The sequence below is a fragment of the Diceros bicornis genome, chromosome 4, assembly GCF_020826845.1.
Source record: "Diceros bicornis minor isolate mBicDic1 chromosome 4, mDicBic1.mat.cur, whole genome shotgun sequence".
Classification (NCBI taxonomy): Eukaryota; Metazoa; Chordata; class Mammalia; order Perissodactyla; family Rhinocerotidae; genus Diceros; species Diceros bicornis.
This window is the reverse complement of record NC_080743.1, coordinates 46832545-46858666: the sequence shown is the minus strand read 5'-3', so window position 1 is coordinate 46858666 and position 26122 is coordinate 46832545. Positions and strand designations below refer to the sequence as shown.

General features: G+C 50.7%; 1 protein-coding gene across 4 annotated transcripts in view; it reads left to right on the top strand.

The window, feature by feature from the left end:
* Positions 1-26122, top strand: part of SYT6 (synaptotagmin 6) — a 58469-nt gene that overhangs the window by 9684 nt on the left and 22663 nt on the right. For 3 of the 4 annotated variants that reach the window (XM_058537217.1, XM_058537218.1, XM_058537220.1), the window contains exons 2-3: positions 1170-1518; positions 2984-3542. In XM_058537217.1, the coding sequence (XP_058393200.1) occupies positions 1170-1518; positions 2984-3542 (908 nt within the window). Of the gene's footprint in view, positions 1-1138; positions 1519-2983; positions 3543-26122 lie in introns of those variants that run through there. The other variant, XM_058537223.1, reaches the window with a different exon arrangement.

Below are 26122 nucleotides of genomic sequence, written 5' to 3'. Positions count from 1 at the left end.
GAGAACAGGTCCAGTTACCAAGTCCCTGGGCCTTTTCCAGAGCACCAGAAATATAGTGTGATGATGATGATGATGGAATTTCTCAACTTTTCAATCATCATGCAAGACAAACAAAACTCCCTGGCTGGCTTGTCCACAAATGAAACTTTGTGCAAACCCTGCCAGGTGTACCATCGGTTCAGAGCCTTCTGACCTCTCAGAGTAAGAAGAGGCCTTGGGCTCAAAGTTTCCTTCCTAAACGTGGGGTGGGAGGCCTGCTTAACAATTTCCCCCAAGGGACGGCATCCCTTACAGCTCTCCTGGGATAATGTGCATCCTACTGGGGGCAGGGTGGGCTGGGGTGGAGCAGTGAGAGCTCGCCTTCAAACCAACCACATTCAAAAATACCAGTTTTCCAGCAAAGCTCTCAAATAGCCACAGGAATGGAAAGAGATAGCTACAGGAATCCTTTGTACTTAGCTTTGAAATAAACTGTGTGGATTGGATTCCAACTTTAACACAGTATTTATTGAGCCTACTATGTGCAGAGTTCTGGGAGGACAGAGGAAGCGTTAGACCTAATCCCTGCCCTCAAGGAGAATATACTCCATCTCATCCGCTTCAGGTCAACTCAGTAACTATTTATTGAGCTCTGGTTTGGGCTCGGCGGGGGTGGGGTAAGGGAAGAGAATGAGTTAGCCCAGCCTCTGGTCCCCAAGGCCTCACAGCCTGTGGAGGCAGAGAGAGCTGTACACAAAAATGACTCTGCTATAAGTCTGGCCGTAGTAATAGCTCTAATAGAAATTCAAGCGGCATCCAAATGTGAATGCTTCACGAATTTGCACATTTGCTTAGGCTGCTATTTAAATTACTTTCCCTTCCCCGTGCACATGCCAATAGGCAGTAGGGGAGGCAGCCCAGGTGCTCCCCAAGCTGGCAGAGAGGGGGAGGGGGTAAAGCTGGAGAAATCAGACTGAGGTGACCGCGAGGCTGCAGATATTTCACAATGTGGACTATGGAGCGTCAACCCTGAAACCATCTCTCCTCTGCCTGGGCAGCTTTCTCATGACCATTCTTTTCTCTTCTTCCGTCTTTGTCCTTCTGTGTGGCCCCTCTTCCAACACCCTTACCCGCTTCTCCCTGCCTCTGTCTGTGTCTGTCCCTCCCTGCCTGGCTCACGCCGAGGGCAGGCGCCTCTGTCAGCCTCCTTGCAGTGGTAGTTATTGTGTGTGGCGTGGCCCTGGTGGCAGTTTTTTTCTTTCTTTTTTGGAAGCTGTGCTGGATGCCCTGGAGGAACAAGGAGGCCTCCAGTCCCTCTTCTGCTAACCTCCCCCCAGAGGCCCTCCTGAGCCCCAGCTCCAGAGGCAACATGGCAGACAAGCTGAAGGACCCCAACACTCTGGGCTTCCTAGAGGCAGCTGTGAAGATCAGCCACACATCCCCAGATATCCCGGCCGAGGTGCAGATGTCAGTCAAGGAGCACATCATGCGTCACACACGGCTGCAGCGACAGACCACAGAGCCAGCATCATCCACCAGGTGAGGGGTGGACCTCTCTTTGCCCTAACCTGCACACGTCCACATTGCTGTATTCAGTACATTAGTGAGAGTCCAGCCTGTGAGGATCGGAGACCAGGAATAATAACACGTGTACTCTGGAGAATGTATCAGATGATTTGCTCCACAGTGGGGGATCAAGTAGGAGGTGGGCACCAGCAAAGACTTCAGGAAAGGGGAACCTTTGAGGCACATGGTGTGCACTGGGATGTGTGTGTGGGGGAGTGTTGGGTGTTTGGAGGGAAAGAAAGACTTCAGGCAGAGGGAAGAGAATATGCAAAGGCCCAGAAGCATAAAGGTTCATTGTGTATCTACAGATATGTCAATAAAGCCTTGTAGATAGAGTCTGTGGTGCATGGGTGATAAGGCAAGAGATTCCTAACATTTTGAGAATGAGGATTCCTTTATAACCTTTGACAGAGTTCCCTGTGTGACAATTGTATACATGGCATTCTTTAACTGAAAAAACAACCACCACCACTTACTGACAAAAACCTACTAAATTCAGAAACACCTTTGGAAGAAGTGGAGCATGGGGGTATGAAGCATTGTATTCTTCAAACCTTAGGGCTCTTGTGGATTCCTGGGTCCCTGCAATGTCTCCCCAGGCTCCCAGGGGACCAGCCAAAGGCAAAGAGGCCTGGTCCTCAGATTGGAGGCCAGGAATGAAAGTGCTAAGGTTACATGTACAGAGTTTATTGTATGGCCGCAGGCAGGTTGCTCACCTTTCCTAAGGCTCACTTTCCTGAAGTGTAAAAGAGGGCTGATGACACTCATAAGACTGCTATGGGGCCCATGAAAGAATCCATGTAATAGTGAGAGCTAATGATATCTCGCTTATTATACACCTGGCCCTGTTCTAAGCACTTTATATGTATCAATTCACTTCATCCCCACAGCAATACTATGCAATTGCTACTTTTATTACTCTCATTTTATAGCACAGAGAGGTTAAATAACTTGCCCAAGGTCACATAGCTAGAAAGTGGCAAAGCCAAAATTAACCTATGCAATCTGGGGCCAAAGCCCAATACATGTTAACTAGTTGGTGCTAATGATGAAGGGAAAGCCACATCGGGGGTGGGAAAGATGACCCCTCTCCTAAAGGAGCTCGTGGTTTAGTAGGGGAACCAGAGTCATGTCTACTGGGAAAGAAACCTAGAAAGCAGGTGTCAGAAAAGCAGGGAAAATGATGATGATGGCAATGGTTACCATTTATTGAGCTCACTATACACCAGGCCCCATTCCAAAGACTTTTCAAATAAGACGTGTAATGCACACAACAACCTGTGCACAAAGTGTGTGCAGAGGGAAAAGAGGCAGACAAGAGGGAGGAAAAAGGCACCCCACAAGGGGTAGGATGAGCCAGGACCGCGGGGTTGTGTCTGCTTGCATCCCCTCCCCAAGCCCTGACCACACTCTCTGGCCCCCTCCCGCCCTCCGCCAGACACACGTCCTTCAAGCGCCACCTGCCAAGGCAGATGCACGTTTCCAGCATGGACTATGGTAATGAGCTGCCCCCGGCAGCAGAGCAGCCCACCAGCATCGGCCGCATCAAGCCTGAACTCTACAAGCAGAAGTCAGTGGATGGGGACGAGGCCAAATCTGAGGCCACCAAGAGCTGCGGGAAGATCAACTTCAGCCTGCGCTACGACTATGAGAGCGAGACCCTGATTGTGCGCATCCTGAAGGCCTTCGACCTCCCTGCCAAGGACTTTTGCGGCAGCTCTGACCCTTACGTCAAAATCTACCTCCTGCCCGACCGGAAGTGCAAGCTGCAGACCCGGGTGCACCGAAAGACCCTGAACCCCACCTTTGATGAGAACTTCCACTTCCCCGTGCCCTACGAGGAGCTGGCTGACCGCAAGCTGCATCTCAGCGTCTTTGACTTTGACCGTTTCTCCCGCCATGACATGATCGGAGAGGTCATCCTGGACAACCTCTTTGAGGCTTCTGACCTGTCCCGGGAAACCTCCATCTGGAAGGACATCCAGTACGCCACGAGTGTGAGTACAGCCCTGCACCTGGGCTTCTTGAGGATTTGTAATTCTGGGTTGAGTGGGATGTGTCCCCATTCCCCTGACCCCTAGAGACAAATGGGCCTTTGCCCTTCAGGATCTGAAGTGGGACTCTAGAAACTAGAAACAATGGCCCAGCCCACCCTGGGGAAGTCCTTGCACTCTGCCCCAGGTTGGGGTGGGGGCAGCAAAGCCCCCATGTGGGTGGGAAGGGAAGGGAAGGGAATTTTTATCTATTGCTTCTGATCCCATGTTCTGGGGTGGTTGTCTCTACCTGCTAGGCCTTAGGTGTACCACCTATAAAATCATGTGATATATCTCTTTGAGATATGGGTAAGGGTTGGGCCAGGCCCATAGACTGAGTCACACAGCAGCAACTGTCAAGGACATTGATGTGTACTAGAAGCCTGGAAAAGGCCATCAAAAACAGGCTATATTAATCAGGATGAACAGGTTATGCTGCAGCAAGAAACAATGCTAGGATTTGGTAGCTTAAAGCAACCGAGGTTTAGTTCTAGTTCATGTTACACGTGCTTTGCAGCCTGGCTGGGGTTCTAGTCTCCCTTGTTACCCAGGGATCCAAGACGATGGAAGCTCCATTTCTACATGTGCTCTCAGAGTTACCACATCAGGAGGAAGAGGATGTGGCAGATCATGCACTGTTTCTTAAAGCTTCCACACAGAAGTGACACATATCACTTCCACTCACATTTCATTAGCCAAAGCAAGACACATGGCAACTCCTAATATCAAGGGGGCAGGGCAGAGAAATCCTAGTACCTGCCTAGAAGGAGCACTGGAAGTACTTAATGACCAACACTAGTGACTACCACCCAGCAGAGCCTCTTCTCTTAGGCATTGCCTGCCCAGGCCAGTCTGGGAGACCCGGGAGGCTGTCCTGAAAGGAGACCTGGGAGAGGGGGTGGTTAGCTGTTCACAATCAACTGCAATTAACCAGGGAAGGTTTCAAGAAGCTGAGGCTCAGATAGGCTTTTAAGAGGGAGGACAGGTGTGGCCCAGAGGATTAGGAGAGCATATCCAGAGCCAATCAGTCCAGTGTAGATGATGTGCTCCAGTCTACTGGGTGGGTGTTGAGGAAGCTGTAACTGCGTCCCGCAAGCATAGGTGGTGTGCCTCTCTCTCAGCCCAGCCGGGCGGCTGAGAGCCCAGCAGGGGCGTTTCCACCACACACCAATGGCCTTGTGTCTGGAGTCTTGAGTGCTCACTGGTTGTGTGTTTCCCTGGATGTTTCTTGCACCATTTCTCTGGAGCAGGGGTGACCGCACTCAGTCTGTAGACCCTCTCTTTGGGCAGTCAATACTCAAAATCTCTGTGTTGAATTTGTGGGGAGAGAGGCTGGGAAAATCAGCCCCACTCTGGTGGGAAAAGGGTAAGAAACTTGATTTGTTCAAAGAGAGAAAGCTTGGTGGGCTCTGTTTCTGCCCCAGGGAGAATGACACCCCATTCTCATCGCTGGTGCGGACTTGGACCAGTCTGGTCCGATGTCCCAGTGCCTCCCCCACCTTAGTTTTCCTGAAATGTCATCCCCAAGAGCAGCACAAGCAGCGGGGCCAGCAGACAGACGGGGCGGGCAGACGGGGCGGGCTGTAACAGCAGCTGTGCGCCAGCCCCAAGCCCAGGAGCCCTGCTCTATAAATCACTCTGAAGTTTACATCTGGTGCCTCTCTTCCCCTGTGGTCTTGTAAGGCAGCAGCTTCATTACAGTGACTGTACAGGTAGAGAAAAGCAGCTCAGTCCTCCCAACACTGAGGTCGAGGCCTAGGAGCTCAGAGAGACAGGGGCTGGGGGGCAGGGGTGAGGCCAGGGGCTGCAGGAAGCAGAGTGAGGGGGGACTGGGACGGAAGACAGCCCCTTCAAACCACAGAAATGCATCGTCTAATTACAGAGACAAGAAGTGTCCGTCTAGTAGCTAGCAGTGCTAAGTAGCAAATACTGTATCCTGTGTGAGGTTGCAAGACCTGAGAGTTAGGACAGCCAGAGAAGGTTTCCTGGATGGGAGAGAATTAAGCTAGGTAGGGAGGGACTGGTATACTAATGTGGTAGACAAAAAGGAAGCGGAAGCATTCTAGCCAGGAGCAGAGGGAGTCAGGCCCCGGAGTGTCCGCCGCTGAAGAGCGGTGACCACGCTCACGTGCCCTGTCTTGCTTGCAGTCTGTCTGAGCTGGATGTTCCGCCCAGGGAGGGCCCCTGGGGCCCTCCAATCTGCAGCGTCGCTAGTGGGCTGGCTCTCAGGAGCAGTCTCCTCATCCTGGTGGGCATGGAATCAGGCAAAAGAGGGGAAGGGGAATAAGAAGGCTAGTGCTTTTACCTGGTTTTTGGTGCTGACTCTAAAATTGTACTTATTTGGGGGCCAGAGAGGCCCAAGTCACAGTCATCGGGAATGACTGAGCACCTGGTGTGTATGAGGTCCTACAGCCAGCGCGGCGGGGGACGGTACAAAGATCACAGCCAGCCAGCTCCCATCTCTCCTGCGGGTGGGATTCTCTTCCTAAAGTTGCATTTTGGCCCCAAGTTCCAAGTTCAGAAGTTGGAACTCCGGCAGCTCCTTTGCCCCCCAGGCTGGGCCCTGAACGTGCCCCACATTCCTGCCTCTTGCCTTGGCTTACAAGCCTCCCTGGGTCAGGCAGGCCTTTCCCCACCTCTCGGCCTGGCCCAAACCATCCCACCTGTCAAAATTCCCCCTGAGCCCTTCTGCTCTCACAGCAACCACTCCTCCAGATTTATTCTCTGTGTCCCGCAGTTATATCCTGAATCATAGTCTGTCTTGCAATGTTCTCCGAATGGCTGAGGAATGGCTTGTGTCCCACATTTGGCTTTCTCTTGTATTTTCCTTCAGGGCAGAGTGGTGTCATTTTATGCAAACGTAAGAACTCAGTACATTCTTGTTGAATGACCCATGGCTTAGTTAATTTCATTAAAACTATATGTTGGTGCACAAGCAAAGGACTGTTAAAGAAGCAATAGGAGTTGGGTGCAGTTAACCTAGGAGGGCTTCCTGGAGGAGGAGGTCAAGTAGTATTTTGAAAGTGGATAGAGCCAGGCTTGGTGGGGAGAGACCCAGCCTGTGCATTCCTTCAGAGGTGTGGTTCAGGTAGATGGTTTGTGTCTGGAGTGGCAAAGAGATTAACCAGTCAGATCAGGTAGTCTGGACTGAAGTAGAGGGTCAGTGACCTACAGGCTGGGTAGGAGGAGAGGCACCATGAGAACAGGGGCACAGGAGGCTGCTCTGAGGTCCCAGGAGTCCATGAAGGCTGTCCCCTTGTGGCTCCCGCGCTTATATTGGAGAATCAGATTCAGCCCTGTAGGTGGAACCAGAGGTGTCCCTTGTTTCGGCCCTGCCGCAGTGCTCAAGTTGGTTTACACTAGCAAAGCCTGGAGCATGTGTGTTGTTTTCTCACAACCACTGAACATGGAGCTTCAAGGCTAGTGAAGGGGAGGCGTACATCCAGGGAGTCTAGCTCTTTGTTGATTGCAAATCTTAAGCCGCAAGGGACACTCTTCTCCCCACCCCCAGGCTGTTCTGGAGGGAAGCCTAGGTGGCAACAAGTAATATACTCCTTAATATACTCCCCTCCGGGGCTGGAGGGTGAGAAGCAGGCAAACCGGCAGTGCTGGGGCGGTTGGTCCGAGGCCTCTACTGTTCCACTGAATCAAGCAGCTCAGGCGCGGGAAGGAATTGAGGGAGTTGACCAAATCCACTCCAGCCCTGGGCAGGGCTGCCCCTGGTGCTCCTGCTGCCCCCGTCCTGCCTGACTTGACTGAGGTCCCTGATGGTCTCCTGGGCATTCCCAGCAGCTTGCCATTTCCTCTCCACCCAGAACTTCGATTGGCAGAGATCACACTGCTCTTCCCTTCCCCCTCTTCTGCCCCCAGTCTCATTATTTCTCTATAAAGCTGTAGATTTATCATTATAATAGAGCCACCGTCAGAGGGGTTTGCTAACATCTCTGTAATCTTGTAGTTATTGCTGCAGAGGCCTCAGACCCCAGTGCACACGACTGTTCCCGTTGCTATTCCTGCTCCTTCATGGCGGCGGGAGGTGAAGGCTGTAATTAGGGCCGTAAATATGTGTTGCGCTTGCTGGCGTTAATGGACTTGGCCATCTCCCTGCCTCACCAGGTCCCCACCAGGTCAGAGTGAGTGTGTGCGTGCGTGTATACGTGTGTGTGCATGTGTGCACACGCCTGTGTGTGTTGTTTGGGGGGTGAAGGAGTGCTCTGTGTACTTCCAGGGAGCTTGGACCCAGAGTCTGCAGGGAGGAAGAGAGGCCTCAAGAGGTGGAAGGGTCTCCGGCCTGGGAATGAGCAGAGCCATACAGAAAGGGCTCAGGCTTTGGTGCCAAACACACCTGTGTCACATCCCAGCTTCTGCACTTTAGCTTTGAGACCTTGAGGACATTATCTACACCGTGCCTCAGTTTCCACATCAGCAAAATAGGGATAATAATGGTATATAGCTCATAGTTGTATTATATGTTGTAGATTAAATAAAATACATGAGATGCCTAGGACAGCACTGTCACAGAGCAGCCTCCTGAGCCCCATTCTCATTGTGTCTTTCCTTCTAGCTGAGTCTGTGGGTCACTATTTGTACCACTCCTAGCCTGACCCCCTACTTTGGTCCAGACAACCTGTTCGACAGGTTGTTGGTTATTATTTTTCCTATTTTATTTCTTGTCCTAGCTATGCCATGTGTTCTCTGTGTGACTTTGGAAAAGTAACTTGCCTTCTCTGGGCTGTGGTTTCCTCAGTATTAAACCAGCTTCAAACTTCTGAGATTCTTGGCTTCTCCTATAGAGAAGTGCTTGGCTCTCTTGCTTTCAGAGCAGAGCTACCCAGTCCCTGGGAGCGTTGTCTCCACAGTAAAGGCCTAAACCCCAGGTTGATAGGCCACTGGGCAGAATTTCCAGACATACCCTCCTCCTTTAAATGTCAGTATGAATCAGTCCTCTCTTCAAGCCCCTGAGAAATGTCCTCTAGGGGGTTCCTGCCACAAAGAAGGCCCGCCAACAAGCTGTCTTCCTCCCCCACCCCCTCAGTCCTGCACTGGGGCTCAGCTCCCTCCCCACTGCCTCCCTTCAGATCCCCACTTACTGGGATATGCAGGTTATTACTTGAGCTCCTACCAGGAGCCAAGAGCACCACCAACTTGATCACATTTCATCCTCACCACAAGCCTTATTATCGTCCCCTCTGTGTAAATAAAGAAACGAAGGTTCTAGGTTAAGTGACTCACCCAGTGTCACCCAGAGAGAAAGTGGTAGAAAGCCAACATCCAAATCCAGGTCTTCAATAGAGCCCACGGTCCTTGCACTGCTGGAGGGGAGCATGATCACATTGCTCCTTGGGACAGAAGACGGACCCTGAAATTGTGCAGCTCGCCAAGGCATGGAGAAGAGTGTTTTGTTTTGTCTTTTCTTTGTGGCCTGGTTAGGTTCTCTCCTTCCTCTCAGTTCAGGGGCAGCTTTTATGCTGACACTTGGATTCCTTTGCCATTTCCCCAGTATTCTTCCTGTGGGCACTGAGTTTGACGTTCATTCCTCTTCCATTCAACAAACATTCATTGAGTGTCAACTACATGCTGGTTGGTTGCATCACTGAGCACTTGTTGGATACAGAAGCTTGAGCTGGGCTATGGAAATGATGGCAAAGCGCTGTCCACCCCAGAGTGCCGGGCTAATGGGAACTGTAGAGTATGTCCAGTGGCCCCCAAACCCCCAACCCACTCACACCGGGCGTACACTGAGGGACAGAGCAGTTCAAGATGCTTACGACAAAGTTATGCAAGCTGCTGTGCTACAAACCACATGCAGAAGTGTTGAGGAGAGATGGAGAAAGGAAATCAGTCAGATGAGATTGGTCTGAGAAAGTTTCTAGAAAAGGAAAGTTTTAGGTCAGGCTTTGATGGCAGTGAAGGTAGAGAGTGCTAAAAGGGGGGCAGAGGTCAGAGGTAAGGGCGAGTGTTTCTCTATTTTCTTTGGATTGGGGGAAAAATCTAGAAGGAACTTCTGTCCCATAAGATTGGGTTTCTTTTCTTTGTGCAATAACTACTTGTGGTAATTACTATGTGCCAGGCACCAGGCTAGCATTGGGAATACAATGATTCAACTCCAGTCCTGTCCTCAAAGCCTCACAGTCTAATGGGAGAGGCGGGAAAGCAGCTCTGCTGTCCTGGGGGACACAGAGGCCCTTACTAGCCCAGCATGCTGAGGAAAGGCTGGTCTCCCAGAGTGCAATTGCCTGTGTTGCCAGAAAAAAGTCTAGTTGCATCCTCTCCTCACACCCACATACTCAAGTCAAATGAGATCCAAGGGTAGCTACAAAAGGCTGAATTGATCCACTGTGACTCATTAAATCACCCTGGGATGAAGCCTCCAAAAGGCTCATTGACCAGCAGCTAGATGCAACGCCTTCAAAGTACCCACCTTGAGTCTCAGGCTCCCAGTTCTCTCCTGGCCAGGAGGTGGGCAGGAACAAGAGGAAAGCATAACGAATCTTCACCCACTCAACATGTCTTCAGTAATTCCTCACAGAACTTATCTGGGTCCAAGAACAACTGGATATTGAAGGGACAAACAGTCCTTGCTTTCAAGGAGCTTACAGTTGAATGGAGGCTTCAGAGCAAGTAAAATGCAATCAAAGGAACGTAATTATTTAAGTTGCATTTAAAGGAAAAAGGGGCAGATAGAGGTGATTATTGAAGCTGGGAGAGTAAGTGAGCGAGATGGGGGATGCTGCTGGTGGAAGGAGAATTCGGGAACAAGGGCTGAGCTTTGGAGAACACTTACAGTCAAGAAGAAGGAGGTCAAGGGGCCAGCAAAGGGTACCAAGCAGGAGGAGATCCAAGAGAGAAGAGAACTGGGGAAGTTAAAGGAGGGGGAGTTCGGGAACTGTGCATTTAACAGTGATCTGTTTGAGCATCTGCAAGGTACCAAGCACAGTCCTGGCACTGGGGATGCGGTAATAAAGGTAATAAAAAGTAACAAAGCCCCTGCTCTTATGGGGCTTCCGCTCCAGTAGGGAGAAACAAATGAATAAGTGAGATGAATAGTGTGTCTGAGAGTGCTAAGTGGTATGGAGAAAATAAAGCAGGGAAGTATGGTGGGGAGTGTTGGGTTGGGGAGGGCGGCTTGAAGAGAGGATCATAGGGTAAAACAGGGTGGTCAGGAGAGACCTCCCCCTGAGAGGGGCCATTTGGGTAGACTCGGCAGATGAGAGGGAGAGAGCCAGGCAGATATCTGAAGAAGAAAGGTCCAGACAGAGAGAAAGGCAAGTGCAGAGACCCTAAGGTGGGAGGATGCCTGGCTTGTTCAAAGAACAGTAAGGGAGCCAGTGTGGCTGAAGCAGAAATGGAGCCAAGGAGGGAGAGAGTAAGAGATGAAGTGAGAGAGGTAAAGGGGCAGGAAAGGTTAATGGGGTTCTACAGTCAAGTTTAAAGGATCACTGGAGCTGACAGGTTGGAAATAGACTATCCAACCAGGGCAAAGACAAGCAAATCAGTTGGGAGGCTATTGCCATAAAAAAAGAGACAGCAGTGGCTTGGACAAGGATGGTGGTGGAGATGTAAGATGTGGCTTGATTCTGGATATATTTTGAAAGTAGACCTAGTAGTATTTGCTGACAGATTGGGTGTAGGGTCTAGGGTGTAGAGAAAGAGAAGAATCAAGGTTTTCAGCGTGAGCAACTCAGGGGGGAATCGCCATTCATTGACTTGGGGAATCCTGGAGGAAGACCCTATTTGGGGAGGAAGATCAGGAGCTCAGATTTGGACATGTTATGTTGGAGATACCTTTGGGACATCCAAGTGGAGATGCTGGATAGGAACTTGGATACAGAGTCTAGAGTCCAGGAGAGAGGCCGTGGTTAATGAAATAAATTTAGGAATGTCAGCATATAAATGGTGTTAAAAGCCATGAGAGTAGTTGAGATCCTAAGTTTAGAGAAGAGAAGAGGAAAGAGCCAAGACTGAGCCTTGGGACACTCTAGTGCTTAGACATGGGGATCATGAGGAAAAATCAGCAAAGGAGACTGATGACCAGCAGCCAGTGATATAGGAGGAAAACCAGGAAAGTACAGTGTTGTGGGAAACCAAGACAGCGTTTCTAGGACGAGAGAAGGAAAGATCCACTGTATCAGATGCTGCGATGGATCAAGTACAATTCAGACTGAGACTTGACCGTTTCGTTCAGCATCAGCCTTGACAAGAGCTGTTTTGATGGAGCCCGACTGGGGAAGAGATCATTTGTGGAAGATTAGGATGTGGGCTGTATCATTTTAGGGAAACTTTCTTGAGCAGGTAGTCTCATTTCAAGGACTAGGAAGGCTGGGTTTGCAGCATGCCAGCAGGCTGGTTCCATGCATGGGCCAAATCTTGTGGAAAGGGTGGGTGGGGATGGGGACAGTGGGTGAGCAGCCCCAGCCACTCAGAGCAACTCAGGCCGACACAACACATCCCAGCAGGAATTTGCAGCAAGGCTCAGTATCCCTGGAATTCTGCCTTAAATTCCTGAGTGTCTGGACTTTTGCAGGTAGGACCAAGCCAGGATAGAAGCAGGGAGGGAGAGCTTTCCAAAAGAGACCCGCAGGGCAGATCAAAGTCACACGGAAGCCCCAGGAGGTGTGAAGGGAGCAAGGCTGGGCCTGGACTGCTGCCCAAAGCCAAGAAGACTGCTCCCCAAGCCCTTTGGCCGGAGCTGCTCTGAATAATGTATGAAGCCGGCCAGCCCTGCCCGCTCTGTGAGCAGCCCTGAGTGAGCCCTGGCTGTGCCCTCCCGATGCCTGACCCTGCCAGAGTCAGAAGCCGCCTGGGTTGCTGCGGCCTGGCTTGCTGCAGGGCTGCAAGGCTCCTTTGTTTACTTGCTGCTCAGCAGGAGCTGCCTCCCGGCCTCTTGTCTTTGCTAATGTTCATTTGCCCCCACACTCCCGCGGGCCTGGCCTCATTATCCTCATTATTCTCTGGGCTGCTGAGCTCTCCTCCTGCACCCCCGCCCTCAGGCCTGTGGGCGGAAATGTCCAGTCCATGCCCCCACCCAGTTTATTCCTTCAGCCCCTGCCAATGCAGAGGGCAGCTGGGTGGGATCTTTCCTTTGCTCTCTTCTCTGAAGAGGCAGGAGATGAGGGGCCTGGTTGCCTCCCTGGAAGGATGTTTTGGTGAGATGGGAACATCAAAGCCAGGAGCAGCTTTTCCTGCTCCAGAATAATAGGAACAGCAGCCCCACCCTCAGACCTCAGATCCTATAAGGACTAGGAGGAAATTGGGAGGGGTTCCTCCATGCTCAAAGCTCAGGTCCTGAGAATGCGGCTCACCCTGCCAGGCCCCAGGTTCTGAAGCCAATAGGACCTCGACTTTTCTGGGACTGCCCAAGGGGCCGAGGGTCCTGTAGAAAAGGAGTGCTGAAAATCCATCAAGAAAAGGAGAGAGGTGGGGTGTGGGGTCCGAGCTCCATCCACAGGCAGCATGTCAGTTTGGGAGACAGGGCACACACTCCTGGAGACGCACCAGGCATGCACCAAGGTGAGAGCTCCCAGTCTGCGGTCCTCCCTCCAGCAGGGTGATGGGTGTGCACTGACACTTCCACGCCCTCTCCCTGGGGCCGACTGGGACCAGTAGCCATTCTTGGGTACAGGAGGTTAAAAGTTTCCCATGTGGTGCTGGAAAACAAAGCTAATTGGTCCAGACAGTGCTCTGACCTGGCTGTAAGCAGAGCTGCTCAACAGCTGCTCGACTGGCCTTGGGTGTTCTTGTTTAAGTCGTGTCTAAACTCAGCCTTTCACAATAGGTCCTTCCCTGCAGCCTCAGAGGAAATGGCTTTAAGAGGCCCCCGGAGGCTCAGAACAGTGGAGACAGTTCCACTCTCACCCTTGATAAATTCCTAGCATCCAGGCAGCCCCACTGCCCACTCTGGCTAGCTTCCTGCAGAACCCAGCTCCCACTGGCAACCAGACCTCAGCCCTGCTCCGCCTCCCCCCTCCACTCGCAGCTGCTACAGCTCCGAGGGCCAGCCGACCCTGCCCTGCCCCGGCCCCACATGCCCCTCATTGGTAGGCTGTGCATCTCAGTGGAATAAATATCTAATCTTTCCCTTACATGAGAATGAATGGGAAATCATTAAGCAACAAGCTCATGCATCAACAAAAATCTATTCCTCTAACACTGGTGCCTTTATGCGCTTCCCCCACCTTGCTGCTCAGAGCATATGCACTTGTCTTGTTGCTTCTATCACCTGATAACCCACAGTGACATTTTCTCCTGGAGAGAGATTATTTGGTCACAAGGGAAGCAACAGGCAAACATCCCCTCTAGACACTGTCAAGGATGTTGGAACTCTAGGATTCATCCGGGAGGAAGGGATTGCAGTGGGTCCCCTAGATCAGCCGTAATCGAAAGAGACTGGGGTCACAGGGTGGAACTATGAGCAGAATAGCCACCACCTTGGGAGAATTGGGGCAGCCCTTGAGGGGGTTCTAATTTCCTGTGGACCATTGTGTCATGACTCCATATTCTCATGGCCTTGGGGAAGGTCAGAGCTGGAAAGGGCCTTGGAGATGATCTGGCCCAATGTCCTCTTGCCACAGACGAGCAAGTTAAGACCAGAGAAGTCATAAAACTTGTCTGAGGTGGCTCAGTGAGTCCGTGCAAATCTAGACCCTGAACCCAGGTCTCATGAGACCCAGACCCTACCCTCTGCCCACTGCCTTCCTTTTCTCTAGGTTTTTATAGGGAATTCTCTTGCCCTGTTTTTTTCACTCACTGCTCCCCTTTCCCTTCCTAGGCCACTGCCCGCTCACTGTCTTCATTCTGTGCATGTGAGTTCTCTATCCTGTAGGGAGGAGGGCCAAGGCCTGGAGTCCGTGCATGAAATGTCAAAGGGCGCAGAGCAAAAACGATATGCTCTCTGCCAACAGTTAGTCTCTTCCATGCAAGAGACTTCCAGTCTCTCCTGAGACTAGAAATAGGCAAAGCAATAAGCAATGTCAGCAAGAAAACCAAGGAGGAAAGAGAGGCCATTTATCAAAGTGCCTTGGACCCTAAGCCAACTAACCCCTGACCTCAAAGCCTTCCATTGCACATAAATATTTATACCTTGGAGGAGAAAGGAGACAAGGCTGGCTGCAGAGTCCAGGTCAACCTTATCCAGTTGCTAGCATATTTTTATGGTGTTTCAGTGTCAGCAACAATGCAGAAAAATGTGGTCTCTCCAGCAGACAGCCTACCCCCACCCTACTCCCCCACCAACCCTGTGCCCATCTGGCCCTCATGCATCCTCATCAGTCATCCCCTGTAGCCACATTTTCCTCTCATGTCTGAATTGACACCTACTCATTCTCCATGAATACTTAATGCCTTCCTTTCTGGACAAAGTCTCTGAGACCTTGAGGGTCTCTCTAGGGCTGCAGTGAAACTTGGGATGGAGGGTTTTCCATGGAGTCTACTTGGCCTTGGGATGAGGGAATTACAGTAGGGAGACAATCCCTGGGATGGGAGGGGCGGGGCAAGGTGTTTAAACATTCACTTCTCTCTGGCCAGTGCAGGCTAGCGTTGCCATCAGTCTTGATGGCCTGAGAAACACCACTGCTTCAGAAGACTTCATGTCTGTCATTTTAGAGTTCTACCCTGCTGATGATCTGGACTTGGCACAGCTTGGAATTCAGGGAGGGCACCAACATCCTTGACTATGAGACTGGTTTCTCCAGGAGATATTTTATTTAGCTATGATCAGAAATCACATGTCTGAGTATGTGTGGAGTGGCAAGGAGTTGAGGTGAGATGGGGAAGGGATGAGAGAACAAGACTCATTACTGTCTGTGTGCAGAATCTGTCTGCAGGCGTAAGCAGGGCTTCGGCTGGGGCTTCTCTGCCTCCTGTGCCAGGCTCTAAGTGCTGTAGCTTACATTTAGTCCTCACCACCACCCTGCAGGGTGAGTACTGTTATTATCCCCAGTTTCCAGATGAAGAAACTCAGGCAACCTGCTCTAGGTCACAAAGCCAGTGAGAGGCAGAGCTAGGAGTCAAACCCGGGTGAGTTGACTCCACTGTATGTGCCCCTAACTCTCCTCTCTGCTGCCTCTCAGAGCTGGCTAAGGGGATCTCCCCAGGATCCTGCCTCTTCCTGGGATGGGGAAAGCAGATGTTCTCCTGGTACCCTCGGGCTCTAATTTTCTGCCTCTTCTGAAATGTCCTCCTCTCTGCCTCTGGTGGCTCTTCCTTCATTGACCCAGTCACGGGACACAAGCCCAGCTCCACCCCACCCCAACCAACACAAAGTGAGTAGCAGTGCTTCAGTTGGAGGTTTGTTGTCGTGGGAATTGGATATTTACCCTGCCCAGTGACCAGCCTCACATGGCACAGTAGACTGCTAGTGGGCACCTGTCCCAAGGGGTTCTCCTGCCGTGCCTCCCATGGGGTGCTGGCTCCTGTCATCCTATTGGCTCCTCTCCACCTTCCCCCAGGTTCCAAGCCTCAAAACACAAACAAACAACGCCCTTCTTTAAATTGCCCTGGGCCACTACACCCAGGCTTAGTTCCAGCCCCATCTTTGAATATTGAGAACCCCAAAAGGTATTCAGTTGAATAACAGGGCCATCTTCTCCAGGAGCAGCGGGACCCTGGGACTGGTATATTGCCTCTGCCAGGCTCCACCCTCCATAGAAGGCAACTGTGGTTTTAAATAGCCTTCATTTTCTCTTGTTACCTAAGAACTGCTATGGTCATTGGCTTTCTGTGAGCCCATAAAGGGGCATGGTGGGCTGTCCCTGTGTATATGGGAAGAAGCCTCTCCTTAGGGATATAGGTGGGGTGGCCACCTGAGATAGGAAGGGGGAAGCCACTTTCCATCTCAACCCTCCCAGTTCTGCCAGTGGGCTGAGAATGAAACAGCCCTTCCCACCAAAATGAGGCCAAAGAGTGATGCCCCAGATGGGTAGATGGATTAGATGGGGTCTCAGCCAGGAAGGATGGAGGCTGTTAGGAGACCATAGATGGATGTGGAGTGCAGAGAGGATGCCGCTCCCAGAGATGGGCCGAGAGCTTCCAGAGAACAAACCCCGGGAGGGACCTGTGAAGTTGTCCCAGCCCTTCGAGGTGGAGCCCAGGGATTGAAGACTCTGAAGGCATTCCACCTGTGTGCCATGGTATTATCTGTGCTTCCTTCCTTTTGTTCACCTTGGTGTTTAGAGATGTTCCTGTTTACACTACCAGGCTATTTCATGGGTACTGTGGGAACCCAGAGTAGACCAGATTTGGGTCTACACTTGGGTTGGAGCTTTAAAGAGACTGCAGGGGCAGAACATGATGGGGCAGCTAGAACCAAAGAGAAAACTCAGAAGAATAGAAGGGGAAACTCATGAGGGGACGAAGGGAGCCACTGCTTCAGCGCCCTCCCCACCTGGCACGCCCTCCCCAGAGCTCCTCTGCTGCCCCCAGGACGGCAGCATACTTGGAACAAGGGGGCGGTGTCTTTGTGGGGAGGGACGGGGGGGTTGTTCCCATACCCCCTAGAACAGCACTGGTATGGGGCTCCTTCCCTAGGGGCTGAGTGACTCACGTCTCTGTAGTGACACATTGGACTATGTGCTAGGAACAGTCCAACTTCCAAAGAGAAAAACAGCTCTGGTGGTGTGTCATGAAAACATGATAAGCATTTCCCTTCTTGAGAAGTTGGGGACAGGCTGGCTTGGTGACTTGAGGCACCTGCTCGTTTAAAATGCCTCCTCCACGTTGTCAGAAACCATCTCCAGCTGAGTCACTCCCCGAGGGCCCTGCCAGAGTGGCACTAAGGAGCCCTCCCCACCATCCCCCAAGCTCAGTGCATCGATGAACTGAGAGCTGGCTGGAAGTGAGAAAGCGGGAAGCGAGGCACACAGAACAGCTAAGTCTTGAGGGAGAGGGACGTGTAATTGGGGAGAATTCTGGAGCCGCCAAGCTGTCCTGGGAGGGAGACCTTGGATAGGCATTTTGAAGATGGAGGTTAGGGCTCTGAGGTGGCTTTTAAGGGGGGAAACATGAGGACCAAACTTCCTTCTTGCTTTTGGGCCTTTTTGGCAGATTTGGGGAGAAAAAGAGGCCGGGGCAGAGAAAAAGGCAGACAGCAAGTGCCTGTATAATTCCAATTCCTGCTGACAGGGCTTCTTTTTTTTTTGTATTAGTAAATCCCATCCAAGACTGGGCAGACACCCAGCTCTCTTTAGGGAGTGAGTGTTCCCTAAGGAAAAATATTCCCCCAGCCCTATCTGGGCCATGTTTACCAGAGAAACTCTGGCTGAGGGATGGTTTCCTCTTGTGTGAGATAGGAAGGGAGAGTCTCGGCAGAGTTCCCTGCCCACCTCCAGTCTGGCCAGCTGGACCCAGCCTGGGCCTCCCTGGGCCAGACCCCAGGCAGCCCTGCATGCACACACACGTGCACACACACACGCTGGGTCCCGGACACAAGCTTGTTTGATTGGGTTTTTGTCACTTCCCCTCCCAGAGGACTCCAGCGGCCCAGAGTGGGACACTTTTTGGTTGCCCAAAGAAACTGCATTTGGAAAAGAATTTCAGAAAGACCTTGTGTCCTGAAGATTATGCAGCTTATTACATACACATATGGGTGATTATAATAAGCCCGTAACTGCTTCTACTTCAGGTTGTGTCTCTCACGTGTTGAGAAAGGAGGATAAAGATGATACCTTGGGTTCGCTCATGGGGAAGCTGAGGCAGTGATAAGGGAATAAACTGTTCCAGACCACAGGGTCAGCTCTGGCCTGTCAGTTAGAACCCGTGAGGCCTCTGCAAGGCATTTGGCAGACCCAGTGCCAGCCCTCAAGAACCTTCAGGTAAGCAGGAGATTAGGGCTTGAATCCTGCCTCTGTTGTGTGGCCTCAGACAAATCACATCACCTCTCTGTTTTCTCATTAGTAAAATGTGGAAAATAGCCAGTATTTCACAAGGTTGCAGTGAGGAAGTAATAAAATATCAGTGAGAAAGGGCCTTCAGAGGTTCTTGCCACAGATTGTAACAACAATAATACCTCACATGTTTATAAAGCACTTTCCAAGTACATTATCTCATTTAACCCTCTCAACACAGTAAGAAATCAGTATTTCAATTTTACAGATAAGGCGAACTGAGGAAATTCCCCAGAGTCAGTTTTAAAGCGATAGAACAGAGAATCATTTTCTTTAAAAGCTGTATGACTGTAATATATTTTGTCCTTCCTTCCCTCAAGGCAAAGTATTATATTCTTGTTTTAAATATTTTGGAAAATACAGAAAGCCACAAAAAAAGAAATATAATTCACCATAAACCCATTATCCTGAGATAACCAACATAACATTTTGATGAAATCCAAAGTCTTCCTATTGCTTAGAAAAATCACATGAATGCAGAGAGGGGCAGGGATGCGCTGGAGACTGAGAGAGGGGGATGCACTGGCTAGGTTAGGCCTGGAAGTTTCCGGGATTAAGTGATTCTGGAAGAATGGTGGAAAGAAGGGAAGGATGTGGTGTGGAGAACAGGAGGAAGGTGATTATTAGGTGTGCAAGGCCACGGCTCAGAGGTGGGGTAGTGAAGACAGGCTTATGGATCTGAGGGACCCCAGGCCTGCCTTCTCACCATAGACTATGACCACTGCTTGTCTATTATCAGTGAATCCCTGAGTTCTCTGAGATGTGAGGAGTAGGAGGTGCCACTGGTCTCCTCTTGCCAGGTGATGAGGTTGAGACATCTTGGAAGACTCTTTGGGGAGCCCTACAACCTCACAGTAAACGTTGACCTTCCCCTGGGGTCTGGGGTGGCCCCAGGGATATCACCTGTCCCCCTTCAGCTAGGCAGCTCCCCAGTGGCAGAGCAGCAGGGACAGCTTCAACTAAGGTCCAGCCACCAGGTATGGGAAATGTGAGGTCTAGCACAGCTCTGTTCCTCCCACCCCTCGCCACAGGGCAGCACTGGGCCACTCTGAGAAAGCCATCAGCAGCTCTAAGTGTCTTTCTAAGATCTAGGACTGTATCCCAGCCAGCCAGGCCCTTCTCACCAATCCCTGGGTCCAGACCACTCAGGGTGCAGGTGCCCCAGGAGCAGGAACCCCATCTTGTTTTTAATAACAATATTACTAACAAGTCCACCTGGCCTTGTGTATAGCACTTTTGAGCTTACAGAGCCTTTTTGCACACATTGTCTCATTTAATCCCCAGCAAGTCTTTGTAGGGGCATAATCTTAATTCTGCAGATAGAGAAAATTAAGCTAAGACAGACTAAGTGACTTGTCTGAAGGTTGCATAGCAAGTAAAAACACATTCATTTATTTTTGTCTGTCATTTTGGGTTGCTCCAAAAAGGATTTAGCTAGCTCACAAGACCTATAACATGATTAAAAATAAGTTTAAAACATCCTACAAATGTAGCAAAAGGATAGATGAAAGGAAGTCAAATGGAGTCCAGAGAGGTCACAGCACAACGTGCATGCCCTGCCATCCAAACCTCGCCCGGGGTGGGCACACAGTCCACTTTAAGCATTCTAGCCACTATGCAGAAAGAGAAACAGTCACAGAGTTCTGTGTCCGTGAAATAAATACAAACCAGATGCTTAGGAAAAACAAAGCTATTCCTGGTCCGGGGAGAGGAGGGAATAAGGAACAAGCAGTTCAGAGCATGGTCTTTGAATTCTGAAGCCTTATTAACACCTCTGAGTTTCTTCATCTACAAAGTGGGGGTACTCACAAGATCTAGTTCATAAATTTGTTGTGACAAATGAGATTCTTTTAAAAAGATTTATAAAAACAGATAACATATGCAAAGCACTGTCACACACACTTAATCAGGGCTCCAGAAGCATCAGGGGGAACCAAGACACTGGGTACTGAGGGTAATGAACGTGGTTCCCTGTGACAACCTGTCAGAAAACCAAGCTGATTTGGCATGGTGGTCAGAGGGTGGGTCCTGGGTCTGGCTGTGTGGGTTCGAGCCACACACCCAACTCCCTTTAGCAAAGTGGGCTAGTTAATATCTCTGTGAATGTCTCTGTGTTTGCTTCCTCATCTGTAAAATGGGGATAAGCATAATCCCTTCTCTGTAAACACACAGAGCTCCTAGCCAAGTGCCCTGCACATGGCAAGTGCTCGATGCATGCTGGCTATGAGCAGTATCTCGAAGGTTCTTCCTTGTAATCATCCTTACTGTGGTAGAAGCAGGCAGTCCTTGGAATCAGGGCTCTCGACTTTCCACTGCCACCCATTGGTCTTGTTTATTTGTATGTCTCCTGTAGCCCTAACCCTGGCCTTCATCTAGTGGGTACTCAATTCATACATGTGGAATGGAATTGTGAAGTGAGAGAAAAGGATTCCAAAGTGGTCTAGGAGTTGGAAAACCCCATCAACTGGGCCACACAACCTTTCAAAGCCTTGGTTTTCTGATCTGTCAAATGAGAAGGGATCTTTATAATATCTAAGGACTCTTGATCTCTTACACTGATCACAGAGAGGTCTTTACTCTGAAACTACTAACTACGAAAGGTGCTCGGTTAGGAGTTCTTTAAGAGACCCAGTTCCCACTCTAGTCTCTAAGAAGGGGGTGGGCTAGAACGGAGTTGCTGGGTGCTTGGCAGAGCTCTGGGGTGTGTGGATGGCAGTGAACACAGGTGGGCAGGAGCCATCCCAGGTCCTGGAATCTGATTTTCCATTGCCCAACCTGAAAGGAAGGAGCCTGGGTCTGCGAGGGAATGAGCTGTTTCCACTCCCGTATGAGGCCTACCCCTTTGAGGAAGAGTGGCCTCAGCTGACACAGATAGGAGATGGCTCTGTCTGATGTGAGAGGAGAGGCAGATGGGGTTGGGGGAGGGAGGCAGAGGTGAGAGAGGAAATACTGCTGCTGTGAGGGAGCGCAGGAAAAGCTGGGCAGCTACTTGGAGAAGGAGCACGAGGGGTGGGGAGATCCGAGAAGCAGAGGGCCCCTCCTCGGCAGCAGCAACATCAGCAGTAGCAGGAACCCTGGGGATGCCCAGCCTGAGTGGCTGAGGCTAGGCTGGGCCAGGGATGTGGCCCTGTGGTATGGCCTTGCCTTGATACCAGGCTGGCCTCTACCTGGGAGCTCTTCCGGGCTCATTCAGCACCAAGAGGCAGTCCCTCTAAGAGAGAGAAGGAAGGATCTGAAAGAACTCCTGCTATGAAGCTCAGGCACCCACTAGCCGTGGCTCTGGTATAGGGGCGGGCAGCAGCCTCGGCTCCATGAATCTCTCTCCTCCCCAGCCCCAAGGGGCTGCATGAGCCTCACTCTCTGTTTCTGCCACTCTGCACTTGGTGCCTGGAAGGGAGGAAATAACCATTAGTGTCACCTGCTCACCAATGGGAGACATTAGCTGGCTCTGGCAGAACATGCGGCCTATAATTTTTGGAGGAGTTACAATAATGGAGCTAATTTGGTGTTTCATCATCGTGCTCCTGGGTAAGCAGAGGGAGAAGGGAGGCCTGGGGCCTGGTTCAGAACAACCTCCTAGCACAGAGCTCTGTACCTCCTCAGGCATCTTTAGGGGTTGTGGAGCCATGCTCCCTCCTCCCTTGTCCTCCTCTCCCACCACTTGCTTCTCCTTCCAGTGATGCATTGTCAGAATACAGCTTGGAGATGGCTGAAGCCAACCCCAGTCAGCTGCCAGACACAGCTCCACAGCAGGACAAAGCAGGAATGGACCTGAAAGTTTGAGGAAATGTGTGAAGAGTCTGCTCTGCACTGGACACCACGCAAGGTGTTTAAGTGCACACATCATTCATCCTCACGGTTAACCCTGTTTTATTATCAGAAGGTGAGGTCGTCTAGTACAAGGCTTTCATTTTAAAGCTGAGGAAACCACAACTCAGGGAAGCACAGTGACTTGCCCTAGATCATTCCACTGGTTAGCAGCAGAGCTGTGATTTGAACCCTGGCCTCTTGGCTCTAAGTTCAATGTTACCCCAGGTTTATCCTCTTGCTAGGGACACCTGAGCTGAAGCCTGAAGCCTGAGAAGACTCACAAGATGCCTTCCCTAACCCCACTTCTAGAAGCTGCTGATGGGTGGGGAAGCCTAGAGCTGGGAGGGAAGAAAGAGACAGCACAGCTTCCCACAGGCCCTGAAGCCAAGAGCTTGGCCTCTGAAACCCAGGCTAGAAGATGTCCTCATTCCCACCCTTCACCCAGAGGCACACCCAAGGCAGTTGCCCCTTCCTTCTCCTCTTGCTGACTCAGATGTCCACGGGCACATCTGGTCACTCAGTCTACCAGATGGGCTTTGGACAACACACCCAGTGGGTACAGGGCCGCCATCTGCCTGCACATGGCAGGAGAATGAGAGGTTTACAAACAGATTTTGTGCTTGCTGCATAGGAATCGTGATTTTTCTACTAGCATCTGGCAAAGTCTTCCTTGTGGTTTCCTATACCTCCAAATCAGGGGCTTAGAGCAGCTGCCCAATAGGAAACCACTTTGAGGTGGCTGATGCTCCTTGTCAGAGAGGATCAGAGAAGTTCAGTGACTTTCACAGTCATACAGCTGGAAAGCAATAGAGCAGGGATTTGAACCTTGGGTTCTGCCCCAAACCCTCTGCATCCCCTACTGGGGCTGTTTGTACTAATTCCCTTGTAATCAACTCGTGATCCCTTTCCCCTGGTTGTATGAAAACCCAAGACCCCAACTTCCCACCAGACCCCCAACTGAGAGTTCTTTGTTCATGACTAGTGTGGGTCTAGATGAGGCAAAAATGCCTGGACATTTTGGAAGGCCAAGGAAACTGAGTATCTCAGCTTTAGAGAAGGGAAGACAGAGTAAAAACTGATACAGTCTTCAAGTCTTTGAAGGTGTAATGTCTGTGTTATGATGAAACAGTAGGTGGGAACTAGGAGGGAAGGGCATAAATGCCCTGGGCGGCATTGGATTGGACGTCAAGGTGAACTTCCTGAGTTCCAGGATGATGAAACACTGGAAAACTGTGAGTGAGATGTTTTAAAAAGAGGCATCCTTTGTTCATTTGAGTGTGGTCCTTCTTGGAAGCTAGGACTGGATGAGTGGACCAATCACTTGTGGTCTCTTGCTGCCTGGTGACATGTGATTGGAGTCGCCTTGCTCTGATCCACAAAGATCCCACACCAAGGGAATAAATCCCGAGATGTGATACCTGCAAACTCCCAGGAAGCCCACAGGGACTACAAACCATCCTCTCACCTACCTCAAGACCTAAAGAAGCAAGAAAATAAAAGTGGGGAAAATAACTCCAACTCTGCAAGAGACAGAGGGAAACACTTCACCTGTCCCAACTTCTTCCTATTTGGGTTTCCTCCTCCCAGTCCTGAGGGCTGCACCCCAGAGAAGCTCAGGTGGGAAGATCTGTGCAGAAAGAGCCCAGGGTTCTTCCACTGAGTGGCTGCATAGGGATAAGAGCTTCTGGTCCAGGGGTTCTGCCCACTGCTGGCCCAGCTTCCCCGTCTTCCATCCTCTCCCATGAGGCAGTGTCCACTGGAGGAATTAGCACTTCGTGAGATGATGACATACAGGTGCTTTTTGTGAGGAATGACAGGCTGGGGCCAGGGTGCCAGCACCAGCTGGTTCAAGTGAGCAGGAGATGGATCCCCTTGCAATCTGTAATGCAGGCTGACACCACCCATTTGTCTCCTTTCAAGAGGAAGCAGCCTGGGGCAGGCCGAGAGAGGTGAATACTCTAAATCTCAGAGATTTCCTCTCTAGTGCTTCTCACTTCCAGAACACCAAGAAATTTTGCTTTCAAAACCCACATGGGTTTTTAGCCCACCTGATCCTCAATAACCAGGGGTAGAAGGTAGGGTGGAGAGGGCGGAGCATGCACAATTCCGGAGGAGCTGGGTGAGATGGTGCAGAAGAACAAGGCCTTTAGAGTCAACAGATAGGAGTCCAAATACGGAATTTGTTAATCACTCTGAGACCTTAAGCAAGTCACTTAATCTCTATGAACCTCGATATGGCAATAATCATGGGTCCCTCCAAGGAATGTTGTAGGAATGAAATGAATTAAATATATATTAAGCATGGTCTCTGCAAGCTAGTAGATGCTCCATAACTGTCAGTCCCTTCTCCTCTTTTGACTTTGGCTTTGGTCACCAAAATAAGTAGGTTAAAAGAAGTGGAAGAAACTTCAAAATCCTGGCCAGAGTGTGCATGCTTAAGTGGTTCTTCTAACTCAATGAAGCAGTGGTTCTCAGTTCCCAAGACTTCCCTAGAGGGCTTGTCAACACAGATGGTTGGGCCCGACCCCTAGTGACGGTGGGGCCCAATAAGATGCATTTCTGGCGAGTTCCAAGTGATGCAGATGCTGCTGGTCAGGGACACACACTTGGAGAACCTGCAAAAAGGAACGTTTACAGAAGGGTGCCACACATCTTTAAAACACTATCCAGCTTTTTTAAACCCTCTAGATTTGGGTGAGGCACCTTCTTCCTAAAATTTAGCTCTGCAGTGTATCTGTGGTGTGTAGGGAAAAGGTGAGGGGTGGTAGTGAGCAAGCCTCTCTGTGAGGACCCTGCGTGGCTCTGATCCCTCAGAACCCTCATTTGCACCTAACAAAGGAGAAGAGACCCTTTTATGATCATAACTTTGGCTTGGCAGCACTGATAGTGACTTACTTTGGTCATGTTTCATGAGGACATGTTCCATGTCACAGAGATTCGAGTAGAGTCTGATCCAGGGCAGCCTCAGAATCTCCTCTTTTCCTTATGTTACAAACCGAGGATACATAAGAATCACCTGGGAAGCTCGTCTATCATTTACACATCCTTCAGATATTCTGACTCAGTAGATCTTGGGTGCAGCTCAGGAATCAAGTCCCCACCTTCCCAAGTGAGTCCAGTGCCGGAGATCTTCAGACCACACCCTGAGGAACACCTTCTGAAGCTCCACCCTGAAGCCATCTCGTTACCCACAGGGACACCCCTGGAGAGACCAGGGGCTGAGGTTAAGCAAGGGCCCACTCCTGTCACCAATCCTTTTCACCACCTTCTTAATCAGGTGAGCCCCACAAAGCTGAGTTGCTCATTAATTCAACAAATATTTGTTGAGCATGTGTCATATACCATGCACTGTGCTCAGGCCTGGGGACACAGCAGTGAGTAAAATATAGGGCTGGGACTAGGGTAATGAATGCAAGGCACCTAGGGGCAAGATTTAAGGAGGCTCTTCCCCTTGGAGGCAGGCATGAGCCTGAGAATGAGGGCCTCCTTCCTTTTTGTACCCTGGGCACCTGGTTTGCTTCACCCTAGTCCTGGCCCACGGAAAACAGACCCAGTCTGTGTCCTTTGGGAACACACAGTCTAGAGCAGGGGTGTGGCTCTGGAGGAAGTGGCCTGAAGGATGAGTGGACGCCTGCTGTGGGAACAGTTGGGGAAAGAATGATCAAACAGAGGGAGCAGAATGTGCAAAGTCCTGGGAGCAGGAAGAACCTGGGACACTTAGGGAGTTGAAGAAAGCCTGAGAGTCTGAAGTGTGGTAAGGAGGGCCGTGGCAGGGGCGAGGGTGAGGAGCTGGGCCCTAATCACGTAGAGCCTGTAGGTCTGGGGAAGTGTTTGGGTTTTTATCCTAGTGCAAGG